Source organism: Phoxinus phoxinus (assembly GCF_949152265.1).
Source record: "Phoxinus phoxinus genome assembly, chromosome: 12".
In the NCBI taxonomy this organism is placed as follows: domain Eukaryota; kingdom Metazoa; phylum Chordata; class Actinopteri; order Cypriniformes; family Leuciscidae; genus Phoxinus; species Phoxinus phoxinus.
Window position 1 is genome coordinate 34,022,512 of NC_136887.1, and position 18,569 is coordinate 34,041,080.

Genomic DNA, 18,569 nt, shown 5'->3' on the forward strand with positions numbered 1-18,569 from the left:
TACAGCAAACCATGATTAAAAACAGCTTCTTAAAGCAACACTAAATATTTTTTTTAACCTTAAAGGAACACTCCACTTTTTGGGGAAATAGGCAAATTTTAAATTTCCATCTCCTCTAGAGTTAAACAGTTTTACCGTTTTCGAATCCATTCAGCCGATCTCCGGGTCTGGCGGTAGCACTTTTAGCCTAGCTTAGCATAGATCATTGAATCTGATTAGACCGTTAGCATCTCTCTCAAAAAAATGACCAAAGAGTTTCGATATTTTTCCTATTTAAATCTTGACTCTTCTGTAGTTACATCGTGTACTAAGACCGACAGAAAATTAAAAGTTGTGATTTTCTAGGCCAATATGACTAGGAACTATCCTCTCATTCCTGCGTAATAATCAAGAACTGCAGCCGTACAGCAGCGCAATGATATTACACACTTAGTGCCGGTCACGTTGGAAGTTACTGAGCTGGGGACTATTTTCAGGCGCTGTGTAATATCATTGCGTTGCTGGTATTTGCCGAATAAATAATGAATCCATTTTGTCTAGCAAAACTTTGTTCGCAAATGTTGGCTTGAGTGTTGTGCGATATAGTGCGAAAATTATTGGAAACACCTTAAAATGTCTCAAATCAATTCGATATACCAATTTGATCGCATGTGACGTCATTACGCACAGGTTTTTATTCGCTTTAAAGCCGTTGGATGGAAACACACTTTCACCAGCTTTATTCGCATGAGTTTTTTTTACCGAACTTCAGATAATTCGATTGACAAGTGGATGGAAACTTAGCTATGGACAATTCTGTTTCCAACCTGTAGGGCGACCGCAGAGGAAAAGTTCATAGTGTTGCTTTAAAGAGTGTTTGAGTTGGTAAGTTCAGTTTATTTTGGTAAATCTCTCCGTTTCTGTGGTTGGTTTGTGTGATGATCACTAAAATGTTCCTGAAAGTCTCCATTTTCTTTATATCAAAATGTTTGTTAAATATATGTGGGTAAATGTTGCTCTTTGTTTGGTTGTATATACAGTGTCAAAAATCTGAAGTTTTTTTTATTTTATTTTTTAACCAGCCGTATAGCGAATGTAATTAGTATAATATAAGCCATTTTTATATAGAAGAACTGATATAGAAACATCCATGAAATAAAACAAGTGTTGATCTCTCGGTTCTGTGTGTTTCAGGAGGGACCAGAAGAAAATGTGACTCCAGCATCATCCACAGAGGAGCTGAAATGATGCTGCCACTAATCTGTTACACACACACACACACACACACGCACAAATGCTTGGTTTTTATAAACACGGTTGGTCTGGTACGGTTAGAGCATGAACTCTTCCTTCAGTTGGGTCAGTTTTCTGTCACAGGTTTTTATTGAAAGATGAACCAAAAATACTGATGTCTCGTCTTTTTACATGCAGGGGCGATTATATATTTATGATTAAAGTTTAGTGTTAATTAATTCATTTTTAAGTTAAATTAAATGCTATGAATTAAACCGCTTGCATACTGTATCAAAAATAATAATTAATCATTGCATTATACTTTCATGTTTAATGGGTTTAGAACATGTTAAAAAAAAGCTTACTGAGGGGAACGCAGAGTTTGAAACTGTATGGTTTTACCATGTCCAAAAATAAAAAATAAAAACAGGTTTGAAACTGAACAGTAAGGTCTCATTTGTTAACTTAAGTTAATGCATTAACTAACACGAACTAACCATTAGCAATACATGTTGACACTGTTTATTAATCTTTAATGTTAGTTAATACAAATGTTCATGTTAGTTCGCAGTGTAAACAGATACAAGTTTTGACGCTAATAATGTTTTGGTAATTCTGAAGTATGTAACTAATGTTATCAAATGAGACCTTATTGTAAAGAGTCACCGGTTTCTCAGTGTTAGGCTTGTGTTTTGATCCAGCTCCAGCTCTCTCATGTCAAACGGTGTCAAACGCTCATTCTTTTACTCATTTATTGGCATCATCTGAGATTTAGAGCTGACTTACTGTATGACTCAGCTGAAGATGTTGTGTAAGTGCTTACAGTATTACTAATAAAGCTTAATCTCATCATGCTAAAGTTCAATGAGTGAATACTGGAGTCACTGTCAGACTGGTAAAGGTTTTGCATCTCACAGCCATAAACCCGAAACATGGCCGTTTAGTGTAAGCAATTTATTTTGCCCACAGTAATATTAAACTAGAATCCACACCAGGTAAGATGAGATCTGCTTTTAATCCACCAACTCTCCCTGTCATCACTGCATTAAAGGATTACCTTTCAAATTATTTCAAATAAAAAAAAATGACAATTTACTCACCCCCATGTTTGTCATCCAAGATGTCTTTCTTTCTTCAGTCGAAAAGAAATAAGTTTTTGAGGAAAACATTCCAGGATTTTTCTCCATATAATGGACTTCTATGGCAGGTTTGAAGGTCCAATTTGTCTATACAGCTTCAAAGTCTCGATCCCAGCCGAGGAATTCGAGTATTTATCTAGCGAAACGATCGTCATTAAAAAAAAAAAAAAAACTATTACTTTTTAACCACAAATGCTCATCTTGTAATCAGGTTGGAAAGGTCAACCCAGTGTTTACAAGTTTGGAGTAGGAGAACCGTTCAAAGTTATTGTATGTTGAATGACACATATTTATATGCATTTGTGTCAGTTTATTGTTTAAAATGGTCGTGTGTTCATATCTTGATGTTTAACGATGTCACGCGTGACCTTTCCAACGTGATGACGTAATGAGTGGCGCATCTCAGAGACGGTACAAGACGGCATTTGTGGTTAAAAAGATATATACTTTGTATTTCTTTTTTGAAAATGACCGATTGTTTTGCTGGATAAAGACCCTTATTTTCTCGACTGGGATCGAGACTGACATTTGGACAGAAAGAAACAATGACATGGACATCTTGGCATCTGTTTTACATGACATGGGTGTGAGTAAATTATCACGAAATTTTTATGTGAAAGTGAACTAATCCTTTAACAACTAGTTGTTCAGTTCAGTTGGGAGTGAATTTAGTTCTTTAATGCGGTTGTCACTCCTGTAAATAACCAAAATCTGTAGTGAACGGCAATGCAAAAATTCATCATGTATTGTAAACCCCTAATAATTTGGCATTACTAAAAAATAATGAGGTAATCAGTTAACAAACTCAAAAATGTAGTCAAACTTAACTTTTTGATTCTGTACAACACAAACATATGAATTACTCTTTAATTAAAATATAGTTGAAATTACTCAAAATTCGATTGCATAAACTTTGTAAATATCTTGTGCTGCTAGCTAACAATAGCACACTTGTCTTGCATATGCTACCTATCAAAGTCCACTTTACAGTTGCATTATGTATATAGTTCAACAATAGTCTTATTTTTTTGCAGCCCATCCTCTACCTAATTGAACTAACACATCTCTCCCTATATTAATTAAGAAAAACACACCAAAATAACACTTAATTTCAACATTTATTTTCCTTTTATACTGCGGCTGCTAAATGCTTGAATCTGATTGGTTGATGAACGTTCTGGAATGTGCAGTTATTTTCAGGGAAACTTGCGGAAAGTAGTTCCAGCAGGTTTTGACCACATTACAGTTCCATATCACTTCGCCAAATGCTTGAATCTGATTGGTTGATGAACAATCTGGGATGTGCAGTTATTTTCAGGGAAACTCACGGAAAGTAGTTCCAGCAGGTTTTGACCGCATTATAGTTCCATATCACTTCGAAATGATTTCAGTTACTTCAAAGGTCCTTACCGCTGACAACAGCAGAGGAACCAAAACTCACAGCCACACTGACCCAGCAAATAAATATAATAAACAATACAATAAAAACGACAATATATTTCTATGTTTTTTGCTACAAAATTACATTTTATTATGTATGGAAAGCACATACTCTCTCTCTCTCCCGCTTAAACAAACACACACACACACACACACACACACACACACACACACACACACATAGAGAAACGTGTCGTCAGCGCCGCTCGGATGATTTTATCAGTCAAATAGTTTAGCACCTTGAAAGCTTCATGACGTTTCTCTCTAGCGAGGAAATACCAGTGCTGTTCTTGAGGCAGATAAACTTACAGTTTCATTATTATAGAGGCGCTTCTGCCGAACACTGTTGAGAAACACGCAATTCATGCTTAATCTCTCTCTCTTTCTCGCTCTCATAACTGCATTAGTCTGCTATAAATGGCTCAAGCCTCCGTTACAAGCTCTAAAATTATGTTTGGAATTAGAAACGTAGGCGTGGGATCGTGGGATGAGATGCGTAAGAAGTTAGTCTCACACACGAGCGATTTAAGGACAAAAACCTGACAAATGTCTTAACACAACATCTGAATGTCTTGAGGTGTGGTAACTAGTCTAGCAGAATAACTGACTTGACTCAGGTCATTGAATTATTAGAAAATAATGCACACCTGAGGTTTATTTTTTGCACATTATTTTCTAATAATTCAACGACCTGTTGTCAATTACTATTCCTTACATACAGTCTGAAGCAAAGCATGCTGGGAGTAACTGAACATAACCCTTTTTTCTATTAAGTACAATGTTCTTTCAGTAATTTTTGAGTGAAATTAACTAATTTAATTAATTTCACTGAGTGGCTTTACATTGTATTGCAATCCCTTTTTATGCTTTTTTTAAAAAAAATTTAAATGATTGCTCTCAGACGATTTTTGATTTTTTCAGAAAAATGATTTTTTTCCAGAGGTGAACGGGTTCATCATGCTGTCTGACTGCTGACACCGCAGGCCTCGACAATAATTAATCTGACGAAAACCGCACATAACTGACAAGACCTCTGACCACGTTCATGAATTACAGTATTGTACATCAGATTTCACTTCTCAGGCTGATAGTGCGGAGAGACTGAGTGTCTCTGACGATATCTTATCTTGGATAATGTGTGGTTAGAATTATGTGTGATCGTGAAATTTAAATTTTTATATTTTTTACCATTATGTCCCTTTAGGGCCTCCGTAGAATGCGTAATTTCCTTTACGAACATTGCATTCGCTTTGGGAACATTGAAGTAAGCATGAAACAGAAGTTGCGCTAGACTTTTCGTCTCTATTGTGTTGTATATCGAGAGAAACGCTTCTGGAACTAGAACAAATGTGGGCGGGGCTTGATATTCTCTGGGAGGAATTGATTGGCTGGTTGTGGTTTGCTATTGGCTGATCTCATGTGAGTGACAGGTTGCCCCGCCCACATCATCAGAGAAGAGATGCTGTGTGTGAGGGAGGAGAAACATGTTTATCTGGAGGGAAGGACACTGATGCCAGCTGGCAGCGTCTCAAAACTTCACCTTTGGAAGTCAGATCAACTAGAAGGTTAAGAAGAAAATGCCATTGTTTATAGGTAACCTTTTCAAGAAGATAAGATGAATTTTTTATAGTGTGTTTGTTTGCACTATATTTTTTGTAAAGTGTGTCCCAGGGTTATTATAGTGCACTGAAATGATAAAAAAATACTTTTATTATAAAAAAAAAAAACTTTAATTAGACTTATTTTTAAAATAGAAACTATGTAGTTGCCAAGACAACGTTTCTCATTTTCATTTAGCTTAACTTGATAAAATAACTAAAACTGAAATAGAAATGTAAATATTAATGACAAAAAACACAACAACAAAATGACTAAAAAATAAATAAAATATAAACAGAAAATATAAAAAATAATCTCTTTAAAAATATTAACAAAAAGTAATAGGGCTATTATAGTCCACTGAAACTAAAATAAACATTTAAAAAAAATGGTGCTTGAAATAAAATACTAAAAACTAAAAAACTTACACTTAGCTATTTTCCAAGGAAACATTTTTTATTTAGTTTAACTTTGTACTAAAATAACTAAATGTAAAATATGTTTTTTTTTTTTAACAAAAGCTTATAAAAATGACAAAACACACAACAAAAGTAACTAGAATTGAAATGAAAATGGAAAATACACAAAAAATTAATAAAAATGTTTTATAGTATCTCAATTAAACTCGAATAACACTGAATTATCCCAAAACAACACTGGAGTGTCACACACACTTTACTCACACATAATAAAATATAACATTTAGAAATGAATGACATTTGCAGTGTGAAATGAATGACCCTAGAGCAAAGAAACTTGTAAATTGAAATTGGACATGTTCTCACCACAAGATGTCATGATTTTCCAGTAAGAGACACCATTGTGTGAGCAAGTACAGGGGAAACTGGACAAATGTGAATATTGTGAAAAGGTTTTCATAAGCTGTAAGCCATAATCATCAAAATTATAACAAATAAAGGCTTGAAATATCTCACTTTGCATGTATTGAGTCTATATAATACATTAGTTTCACATTTTAAGTTGAATCACTGAAATAAATGAACTTTTGCACCATATTCTCATTTTTCCAGGTTCACCTGTAATGCATTTTAAACAGAAAAGGTCATTTTGCAATAGAATCTGTAGATCTTAGACTTTGATGTGAATGTCTCAGTGGTTGCGTCACAAGCTGGTGTGTGTGCATGACTGATCCTGCGTTTGGGCCTTCGCTCGTTTGACTGTAAATGATCTGAACACTGATGATCCACGAGTTAATTAGTCAGAGAAGGTTATTATTGATGCCTTATGTCATGCTTTCCCATATAAACCCCCTTTAGCATGTGAACTGTCAGTCTAAGAGGCTCATCACCCGCTGTGGAATCAGATCCGGAGCGCTGAAAGGTATACAGATTTAATATAACATTCAATCAATCTGTCGATATAGTGAATAATGACTTGATGCTGCACTGCAAAAAATGCTGTGAATCAAAAAAATCTCGTTTCCAGTCCAAATATCAAAAAATTCTTAAATCAAGATGCATTTACTAGATGAGTAAAAATACATAAGATACTAAAGTCTTAGAAATAAATCAAAATTAAGTGAGTTTTTGCTTAAAAAACTCGGGTAAGAAAAATAATAAACAGAAACAAGATTATTTTTCTCACCTCATTGGCAGATAATTTTGCTTGTTTTAAGCAAAAACTCACTTAATTTTGATTTATTTCCCCAGAAAACAAGACTTAATATCTTATGCAATTTTACTCATCTAGTAAATGCATCTTGATTTAAGAATTTTTTGATATTTGGACTGGAAACAAGACTAAAATACTAAGTAAGAAAAGCATTTTTTGCAGTGTGTTTGTATATATTAGACAATTTCATATTGAACCTTAACTGTTTACCGTATTATTATTTTTTTAAAGTATGTTTTCAGTATTTCATGTTTAATGCAACATGTTACGTGGCATTTTTGTAATTATTTGAAACATTTACTAGCAATTTTGGAGTGATTTTTTTTTAAAGTATCTATTTTTTTCCCCAATGCACGGCCCCAAAATCATGTCTTGATGTCATTGCATTAGAAAGCAATCGTGGCATTTACATCTGTTTCCATTGATCCTTCTTTGTGGCCGTTGTGCGTCCAGGACACTTGTTGTTCTGTGCACGTATTCCTGATTGAGTTCATGCAGTGTTGTGGCAGGACTGAATTCAATAAAACCATATTTGGCTCTCAGGGACACAATGGAGAGCCCGGTCCAGTGCTCAAAATCACATTGCACAAGCCGTCTTGCCATTTTGTCACTTGCTGTGCTCTTGTGCTGATAAGAGTGAGATTTGAATGCCGTGTGCGGCTCATTTTATACCAACGCAGGTCAGGTCAGTGTGAGTGAGTGTACCGGCTCCTAATGCAGGACTCGTTCAGAAGGAAGAGTTAACCATGTATTTGCTGAAGGCGTATCCTAGCTAACCAAAATGTGTTTCCTAACGTTCCCATTAGGTTATGAAAACATTATTTCTGTACGTTCAAAATGTTTTAAAAATGTTTTTTACCCCCTCGGTTATACAAATTTTAAGGAAACATTCTGTTATCTTTCTTCAAACATTATGGGGACGTTACTTTTGAATGTTTTCTGAACATTTTGAAACAAGAAGTGACATTTAAAAAACGTTTCAGGAATTATTTTTTTTTTTAAATATATATATATATATTAGTGTGCTTGAAGCGTGCGGCCAGAAAGGCAAATCATGAAATGAGTTCTGCTTCGTGTCTTCTTGCGCTTGAACTGACATATTCACACAATATTATGTAAAAAAAAAAAAGCCTGTCTTAGCAATAGAGGATGGATACCCGACCCGAGCCCGATGGGACCCGCCGGTACCTGACGGGCCGGGCCGGGTTCGGACAGATATTCAGAAATGATGTTCGGGTTCGGGTCAGGCTCGGTTACATCAGCGCGATAAGGCATTGAACATTTTACATTTTAAACAGCTTATTATGTAGCCAATGTGCCTGATGCTTTCACTTGATGCGAACATTCGTTTTTGTGATTAAAATACATGTAAAATATTAACATAACATCTGTCTTCCTGTGTGCGGACATTTGTTTATGTAGCCGTGGCAACGAAACACGTGCATGCGCGCCTGTGTTAAGAGCGCTTGTTGCTCCGTGTTCATCCTGTTGACATTTCAGAATGCCTTCCTACAGTTGCTTAATAAAAGCCGGCTTTCCACACAAACAAAGTACATGTGTCATTAGTATGAGAAAAAAATGGGATTTTAACTGTCGGTCTCGGGTCGGGCTCGGACATAATAAATATCTTTATCTTTAGACAAACTTAAGTTTCACTGAAACGGCTGGGGTGTCTATTTCCCAGCATGCTTTGCCGATGGCACTCGAAAGGGAGAGTAAATGCTAAAATTAAGTGTAATATAATTTTTTTTTTTTTGTGCCAGACTAATGTTAAGTGGGAGATTTAGTATTGTATAATGTTTTGTTATGCTAATTTAGAAGAATTCCTGTTAATGTTGGTTTTAAGATATTGCCATCATGGTGACGAGTGGAGCATGATCTTGATTTGAGAGCAAATATCACCTTTATATTATTGCTCTCATACAGCAAGTGCCTCTGTATAACATACTATTGCTAATATATTAGCTAATTAGTATGTTAGCGGATTAGCTTGTTAAAGCTAACTAAGTTTATACTAATAAAATTGATCACATTAAGATTACACGAAAGTTTTAAGTTAATTGTGTGATTTAGTGTATTCATACATTTGAATGGTTCTTAACTTGAAATGTTTAAGTACAGAATACAAATCTCCTAGTTCTGCTGACTTAAACTTTGCATTTCAGAAATTAAAATATTTGAGGCAATTGATTGCCTTAAATGTTTTGAGTTCTGCCAACTTATTCGGGTTTACATTATCATAGATACATATTAGTACATTTTGAAAGAGTAACACCCCAGTGATAGCTTTTCTACCATTTTTCTAAAAGAGTGAATGGGCACTTTCAAATCATGTATTTTAATGCACTGACTCTTAAGCTAAATGAACTTACGTGACTTATTTCAAAAACATTTAAAAAATAATTCCGACCCCAAACTTTGAACATACAGCTTTAAAATGTGAGAATATCAACTCTTGAATACAACCTAAACTAAACCCCAGATTATATGTTCCTCTACAAAGAGCCAAGGACAGAGAAAGTGGCACCTGTGGCAATATAGTGTCCCCTACAGCAGCCGCTGAACAAGAACATAATCTGTCATTCACTTTAATTGCTCTGACATTCAAGAGCTCCTGCTTTCAGAAATACATTAGTATGTCGTCCCAAGAGAGCACTTTGCAGACAGACTGTGTGTTCAACAGTAACCTTGACATAAAAAGCACATTTACCTGTTATTATAACACCTCTGAAACAAACCTGATGGCTCTGGAGGCATTTAGCTGGGAAACATGGTCCTCAGGGGCCGTGAGGGACCACAAATGTGTTGTCATCTGACGAGCATTCATTTATTTGAAAAATGGTCAGGAATAACAAATAAATTAAGTAGACAATAATGGATTAAGAAGAGAATTATTAATGGATTAATAATGGATCTGAAATGACAGTAGGTCATTCATTTTGATGTTATTTGAACAAATACTTAATGAAAATGTTTATTTTGGGTGTTGTTGTTCCATACCTGTATGTTTTTCCTGGGTCAAAAATGGTCTTCAGTGTGAGAGACGAACACGGTCATCCACACACTCAGCACATACCCTACCCATGTGAACTGTGAGCCCAATACTGACAAAAAGTGTGGAAATATATGTGGAAATATAGGCCAAGCAACACGAGTAGCTAAAAATCAAGGCAGAGAGCATCAGACCAACTGCAAAAAGATATTTGACGACGGTTTTAAGCTAAATAGTTGAAAGCCCATTAATACTATCACTTGTAATGTGACATTATTGCTTATTACTTCTGACCAATAGGTGGAGCTGACACCAAATTGATCTGATATGGTCATTGTTGGGGTCTTTTGGGTGAGATTTTTTGTCAAACTGTATATTTAGTGACCACTAGGTTGCATTGTGCCGAAACTGTGCAGGTACCCTCAGGTCATGGTTGTCATAACACACACCAAATTTGGTCAGAATACGCTAAAGCGTTGTGGAGAAATTGCCTCTCTACATTGCGAGGTACACAAAGCTACACTCTTGCAAAAACTCCCGTTAATGAAGCTGTCTACACTGTGCAATTAATCTCTTATTGACATTGTGTTTATAATTTGTCGGTTATAATGAAAGGATTCGTGAGTTTGTTGGCTATAATGAAAGGATTGCAAGTTTTTTTGTTATAATGAAAGGATTCGTGAGTTTGTTGGCTATAATTAAAGGATTCGCGAGTTTGTTGGTTAAAGGTTGTATCAGCGATTTCAGGCCCAAAAATAAATGATCACATTCATCTAATCTTTCCTAACGATCCGCTAGCTGCCCGCCCCATAAGCAGGCCATCAAAAAAACGCGTCTCTGTAGGCAGCCATTTGCGAGTTTTTTGGCTATAATGAAAGAATTCGCGAGTTTGTTGACTATAATGAAAGAGTTCGTTAGTTTGTTGGTTATAATGAAAGGATTCGTGAGTTTGCTGGCTATAATGAAAGAATTCGTGAGTTTGCTGGTTATAATAAAAGGATTCGCGAGTTTGTTGGCTATAATGAAAGAGTTTGTGAGTTTGTTGGTTATAATGAAAGGATTCGCGATTTTGTTGGTTATAATGAAAGGATTCGCGATTTTGTTGATTATAATAAAAGGATTTGCGATTTTTTTGGCTATAATGAAATAATTTGTGAGTTTTTTTGGCTATAATGAAAGAGTTCGTGAGTTTGTTGGCTATAATGTAAGGATTCGCGAGTTTGTTGACTATAATGAAAGAGTTCGTGAGTTTGCTGGTTATAATGAAAGGATTCGCGATTTTATTGGTTATAATGAAAGAATTTGTGAGTTTGTTGATTATAATAAAAGGATTTGCGAGTTTTTTGGCTACAATGAAAGAATTCGCTAGTTTGTTGGCTATAATGAAAGAGTTCGTGAGTTTGTTGGCTACAATGAAAGGATTCGCTAGTTTGCTGGCTACAATGAAAGAATTCGCTAGTTTGTTGGCTATAATGAAAGAGTTTGTGAGTTTGTTGGTTATAATGAAAGGATTCGCGATTTTGTTGGTTATAATGAAAGGATTCGCGATTTTGTTGGTTATAATAAAAGGATTTGCGAGTTTGTTGGCTATAATGAAAGAGTTTGTGAGTTTGTTGGTTATAATGAAAGAATTGGTGAGTTTGTTGATTATAATAAAAGGATTTGCGAGTTTTTTGGCTATAATGAAATAATTTGTGAGTTTTTTTGGCTATAATGAAAGAATTCGTGAGTTTGTTGACTATAATGAAAGAGTTCGTGAGTTTGTTGACTATAATGAAAGAGTTCGTGAGTTTGCTGGTTATAATGAAAGGATTCGCAATTTTATTGGTTATAATGAAATAATTTGTGAGTTTGTTGATTATAATAAAAGGATTTGCGAGTTTTTTGGCTATAATGAAAGGATTCGCGAGTTTGCTGGCTACAATGAAAGATTTCGCTAGTTTGTTGGCTATAATGAAAGAGTTCGTGAGTTTGTTGGTTATAATGAAAGGATTCGCAATTTTGTTGGTTATTATGAAAGGATTCGCGATTTTGTTGGTTATAATAAAAGGATTTGCGAGTTTGTTGGCTATAATGAAAGAGTTTGTGAGTTTGTTGGTTATAATAAAAGGATTCACGATTTTGTTGGTTATAATGAAAGAATTTGTGAGTTTGTTGATTATAATGAAAGGATTTGCGAGTTTGTTGGCTATAATGAAATAATTTGTGAGTTTTTTTGGCTATAATGAAAGAATTCGTGAGTTTGTTGACTATAATGAAAGAGTTTGTGAGTTTGTTGACTATAATGAAAGAGTTCGTGAGTTTGCTGGTCATAATGAAAGGATTCGCAATTTTATTGGTTATAATGAAATAATTTGTGAGTTTGTTGATTATAATAAAAGGATTTGCGAGTTTTTTGGCTATAATGAAAGAGTTCGTGAGTTTGTTGGCTATAATGAAAGAGTTCGTGAGTTTGTTGGTTATAATGAAAGGATTCGCGATTTTGTTGGCTATAATGAAAGAGTTCGTGAGTTTGTTGGCTATAATGAAAGAGTTCGTGAGTTTGTTGGTTATAATGAAAGGATTCGCGATTTTGTTGGTTATAATGAAAGAATTTGTGAGTTTGTTGATTATAATAAAAGGATTTGCGAGTTTTTTGGCTATAATGAAATAATTTGTGAGTTTGCTGGCTACAATGAAAGATTTCGCTAGTTTGTTGGCTATAATGAAAGAGTTCGTGAGTTTGTTGGCTACACTGAAAGGATTCGCGATTTTGTTGGTTATAATGAAAGGATTTGTGAGTTTGTTGATTATAATAAAAGGATTTGCGAGTTTTTTGGCTATAATGAAATAATTTGTGAGTTTGCTGGCTACAATGAAAGATTTCGCTAGTTTGTTGGCTATAATGAAAGAGTTCGTGAGTTTGTTGGCTACACTGAAAGGATTCGCGATTTTGTTGGTTATAATGAAAGGATTCGCGATTTTGTTGGTTATAATGAAAGAATTTGTGAGTTTGTTGATTATAATAAAAGGATTTGCGAGTTTTTTGGCTATAATGAAATAATTTGTGAGTTTGCTGGCTACAATGAAAGATTTCGCTAGTTTGTTGGCTATAATGAAAGAGTTCGTGAGTTTGTTGGCTACACTGAAAGGATTCGCGATTTTGTTGGTTATAATGAAAGGATTCGCTAGTTTGTTGGCTATAATGAAAGGATTCGTTAGTTTGTTGGTTATAATGAAAGAATTCGTGAGTTTGTTGGTTATAATAAAAGGATTAGCTAATTTGGCTACAATGAAAGAATTCGCTAGTTTGTTGGCTATAATGAAAGAGTTTGTGAGTTTGTTGGTTATAATGAAAGGATTCGTGATTTTGTTGGTTATAATAAAAGGATTAGCTAATTTGGCTACAATGAAAGAATTTGTGAGTTTGTTGGCTATAATGAAAGAGTTTGTGAGTTTGTTGGTTATAATGAAAGGATTCGCGATTTTGTTGGTTATAGTGAAAGGATTCGCGAGTTTGTTGGCTATAATGAAAGAGTTTGTGAGTTTGTTGGTTATAATGAAAGAATTTCACACGCTCAACAGATATGTCTGTGATTGGCTACAAAGCTCAAAGCTGCAAAAACACATTGTGAAACCTTTGACGCTCTTCACGGAGCACTTTTAAAGCATCCGGCTCTCAGAACGTACGGGTACTGCAGAACGGCAGGTATCGTCACAGTAAATGGTAGTAGAATAAAGCTTTGACGGTACAAAGATTCATTTTGGAGGCCGCCAAAATATTTTCAATGCAGGAAGACCCTGCCTTAGAAGAGCCTTATTTGCATATGAATTTAAATATGTAAATCATATTTGCAGTAACTGTTCCTTTAAATGAAGAAACAAACCTGAATTCCTTCTCAATACACAATGATCATGAAATCTCTTTTGATCTCTACACAGACGGCACCATGTCATCACGACCAATCAGAATCACCACTACAGAGCACACTATCAGCTTGAAAGGTAAGACGTCAGAAACATTTAAGTTTATATATACAGTATATAAATCAAAGGGTGCTTCAAAGAAGAATTAGTTCAGGGGGGTGCACACTTTTGCAGTTATTTCAAGTTTTTTTTTGTTTTGTTTTTTACCCTGACATGTGCCACTTTGGTTTTCAGTGGCATTGAAGGAACAAAAGTTCTCTTTGTTTCATTTTTACATCACAAAAACCGGCTGTTTTAACAGGGGTGTGTAGGCTTTTTACATCCACTGTGGGTTTGTATGTAGAAAGCAACTGTTTTCAGCGTTGATAATAATAATATTAAGAAAATAAGCATATTAGAATAATTTCTGAAGTTCTTGTGACACTGAAGATTGGAGTAATGATGCTGAAAATTCAGCTTTGTGACATACCATCTTCTTCCTGACCCAGCTGAGGGTCACGACCCCAGAAAAACCAGCACAAAACCAGCTGACCTGATGCCATCGTACTAAATCACGAAAGTGAACCACTATTGACGACTCATAATTCGATAAATCTCTGTGTTTGTGTGTGTGTTCTCACTCACTTTTCCTGACGAGAGTGACTGATGCACTGCAAGCAGAGATAATGTATATATAATTTCTGCTCGCCTTCAGCACAAATGGACTCCCGCGTTCATTACAGCGTTTGCAGCACTTTTGCATCAAATGGATGCAAATACCGTTATGTGCTGACACTTCATAAAACAGAAGCTCTGTGCATTTTGCCACTTTTTTCCTGCGTCATCATTATCAAGCAACATGGGTAATCAGCTGAAGCTATGATCATGCAGTTCAGACCCGAATAATGTAATGTGAACACAATCCAGCAGGGGGAACAATCGAATTCGGGTTCGGACCAGATAATCAAACCAAGTGTGAAAGCACCCTACACTCTAAAAAATGCTGGGTTGTTTTAACCCAATTTTGGGTCAGATATGGACAAACCCAGCCATTGGGTTACATTTTTAAATGTATCATTTCACCGTCTAGGTTATAAGACCGGATATAGTCCGGCTATGAGTAACCCACTTCTAGCCAAAATAACCTTGAATTTGGTTACATGTCGTTTTTGCCTAAATAACTTTCAAATATTCCATAATTTTATTTACAACACTAAAAAATGCTGGGTTGTTTCAACCCAATTTTGGGTCAATTATGGACAAACCCATACGTTGGGGTAAAAATGTAACCCAACGGCTAGATTTGTCTGGCATTTCATTTGTACAGAGAGTCTGGCCTCTCTCCATTGACAACCATTAACTTCTTTGAAGGCGGGTCCCTCTGTTGAAGTTTAAAACTATTGGATCTGCCCAGAGTCACTCTGGATCTGCCGTAACCAATCGCTAACGTTTGGTTGTGACGTATGACGACTCAAACTAGCGCACGACCTCAACGTCATCGTTCTCAGACACTCCCTCTGTTCTCTGATTGGACCTTCAAAAAAATTGATCGGAGAAAACCCAAGAATACACCACAATCCCAGACCTAGTACTGAAGGAAAATGAAAATTGAGCGGAAGTACGTAGGAGGGCTAGGGTTTGTCCATATTTGACCTAAAATTGGGTTGAAACAACACAGCATTTTTTAGAGTGAAGGTGTTTGGTTTCATTTCTTCTTTGTTATCTAATTGATGACTAGTCTATTCTTGGGCTATGGTACTTTAGACGTCTATTAAATTTTCACTGACAGCCCAAATTTTGCCTTGTTTTAACCTAGACGTCAGGGCTGTGTTTGGACGGCTATTAGACGTATTTTAAATGCAAAATAGCTTGCTGGGCATTATCAAAACGATTCCCATTCGGATCCGTGAAAACGCCAAAAGTACACAGCGCTTTTAGTCATTTTCACGGATCCGAATGGGGATCGTTTTGACAATGGTGTCGTCTGTACGCAGACAACTCAAAGGAAAAGCATATTGTAGTCATGTTAACGTACCCTTTGAAACCCGTTTTCAAAAGTGTGTGTTTTCAGGCACCCAAAACGCCGTTGTCGTGTAAATTAACGGCTAAACCGCATAAAAAGTTTAACGTTTTTAGTTGAAAACAGTGTCGTGTAAACAGCCCAAAACATTCTCAATGACATTTTTAGGACTTTCAGGCTTTTGGTTCATGCTTATTTTGATCTCTTCATAGTAACAATGTCAGTAGCTCGAGACAGGAGCATCATGTAGCTGATCATGTGTTTTGTCGACTGGTTTTCTCTCCTCTGGCAGTGCCCACAACGATGAGCGAGGACAGACATGGAGGAAGGTCTTCACCGTTCCTCGGTTTACTGAGGGTTCCTCTGCTCCTGCTACTCCTCTATGGGTTTGTTTGTTCTCTGGACGTCCTAAGCTCTGCTTTTCAGCTGGCTGGAGGTAATTATTCACCCTTTTACCACCCGTTTTTACCACATATCTTCTTGCACATTGGGGTTTTACTTACCTTCACCTTTCAGCTATTTTTGCATTCTTCAGCACATTTCCCAGACAAGTTCCCATGTGCCTTTTCTTTGGGTCAAATGTCATTTGTTTTCATGCAATTCTTCATAATATAAGTTACCTGCTTCTCTACACTGCTGACCCAAATTTGGGTCAAATATGGACGAACCCAACCGTTGGGTTAACATTTTTAATTTAAAAATGTAACCCAACGGCTGGGTTTGTCCATATTTGACCCAAATTTGGGTTGGAACAACCCAGCATTTTTTAGAGTGTATGAACTGCTGTATATGTGTGAAATGTGGCTTTCTCAAGGTTGTAATCATTGGTTAGACATTAAATTTTAGTTAATCAATTCTAAACACGTTAATGACAATGAAGAAATGGCTTTGCATGATTAACTTGAGCAGTCTCAGCGCTGTGGTGCATGTCATCTGTACAAAAACAAGCCCATAAGTTGCTGTTAAAGGGTTAGTTCACCCCAAAAATACAAACCGTCATCACTTGCTCTTTTGTCATTTCTAAACCTGATTACTTGAAGGAAAAAAATATGTTTCCGAAGAACATTCCTCTTTGTCTTTCCTATTAGGCCTCAATTAAAAGTGAATAGGGACAGATAGAAAAAATAAAATCGAACTAATCAACAGTACCTGTCCCTAATCAGTTTCATTGTATGGACACGTTTAGTTTGCAATGACTTAAGGGTTAGTTCACGCAAAAATGAAAGTTCTGTCAGTAATTACTCTTAAGACTTAAAGGAGAACTCCGGGCAATTTTTAAGTTAATCTTGATCGTTATACCTTTGTGCGTTTTGTCTATAGAAAAAACCCGAACCGGATTGGTGTTTGCAACACGGAGCCGCTACCGCTAATGCCCAGAGCTCACTCAGCTAACGGCAGTTATGGGGCATATTCATAAAGAGTGTTTCTGTGCCTCTTAACAGACACAACATGCAATTAAAATGTCTGTCCAACATGAACAGGGTCCTTACATGACAACAAGATGCGTTTAGCAACTTAGCCATTGTTTAAATTCACCTAAATTGTGTTTTAGAGACGGCTAGCTGTAGTCTCACGCTGAAGTCCCGTGGGAACTCGCGTTGTAGCCGGAAAAGGTAAATAGAAGTGTGCGGGCGGAGGAGCGTCGTGTGTGTGAAGAGTGATGATCGGAGTTGCTCACAAATGAAGAAGAAATGGTTCGTATCGTAACTATGGAGAATATAGAAGATTTTGAACACATGGAAGAGGCTTTTGAGTTTGATGGTCGTCCTTATTTATTCAAACCCGAGTATACAGACGAAGAACTAGCCTCACACACCAATCCGGTTCGTTTTTTTTTTTCTATAGTACTCACAAAGGTATAACAATCAAGATTAACTTAAAAATTGCCCGGAGTTCTCCTTTAAGGTTGAGTCACTGTAGTCACTCGGACTATTTTAACAATGTCTTTACTAACTTTCTGGGCCGGCGAGTTTCAATGACAATAGAAACCGCTCTCAGATTTAATCACTAATATCTTCATTTGTGTTCAGAAGATGAAGGGAAGTCTGACGGGGAACAACATGAGGGAGAGTAATTACTGACAGAGTTTACATTTCTGGGTGAACTAACCCTTTAAGATTATCACATCAAAACTAGTTCTCTAAAATCAATCAAATGTTTGGCTCTTTTTTTTTTTCAGGCAAAGTGGCTGGAGACATTTTCAAGGATAATGCCATCCTGTCCAACCCTGTAGCCGGACTCATGGTGGGGATCCTGGTCACGGTTCTGGTCCAGAGCTCAAGTACTTCCACATCTATTGTGGTCAGCTTGGTCTCGTCTGGATGTAAGAAACACAACTCATTTTTAGCACAGACTAAACTCATAACCTCAGGTTCATATCCATATTAGGGTTGACAAATTATTAAAATATACATAATTAAACTACCATTCATAATTTTAGGGACGGTAAATATTTTTCTTACTTTTATTCAGCAAGGACACATTAAAGTGATCAAAATTGAAAGTAAATAAATGTATAATGTTACAAAATATTCAATTTTTTCTGTTCTTTTGAGCTTTCTATTCATCAAAGAATCCAAAAGATAATAATAATAATAATCATAAATGTTTCTTGAGCATCAAATCATCATATTATACTGATTTCTGAAGA

General features: G+C 36.0%; 1 protein-coding gene and 1 long non-coding RNA gene across 2 annotated transcripts in view; both read left to right on the forward strand.

The window, feature by feature from the left end:
• LOC307007686 overlaps positions 1-2,502 on the forward strand; it is an 8,697-nt gene extending 6,195 nt beyond the window's left edge. Inside the window, exon 5 of the long non-coding RNA XR_013799654.1 lies at positions 1,174-2,502. This is a non-coding gene — a long non-coding RNA (uncharacterized lncRNA). The remainder of the gene's footprint in view (positions 1-1,173) is intronic.
• An 11,441-nt stretch (positions 2,503-13,943) lies between these two features.
• Positions 13,944-18,569, forward strand: part of slc34a1a (solute carrier family 34 member 1a) — a gene marked incomplete at its 5' end in the record, with an annotated part of 34,651 nt that continues 30,025 nt past the window's right edge. Inside the window, 3 exons of the mRNA XM_079631070.1 lie at positions 13,944-13,998; positions 16,212-16,355; positions 18,099-18,242. Of these exons, the coding sequence (XP_079487196.1) occupies positions 13,944-13,998; positions 16,212-16,355; positions 18,099-18,242 (343 nt within the window). The remainder of the gene's footprint in view (positions 13,999-16,211; positions 16,356-18,098; positions 18,243-18,569) is intronic.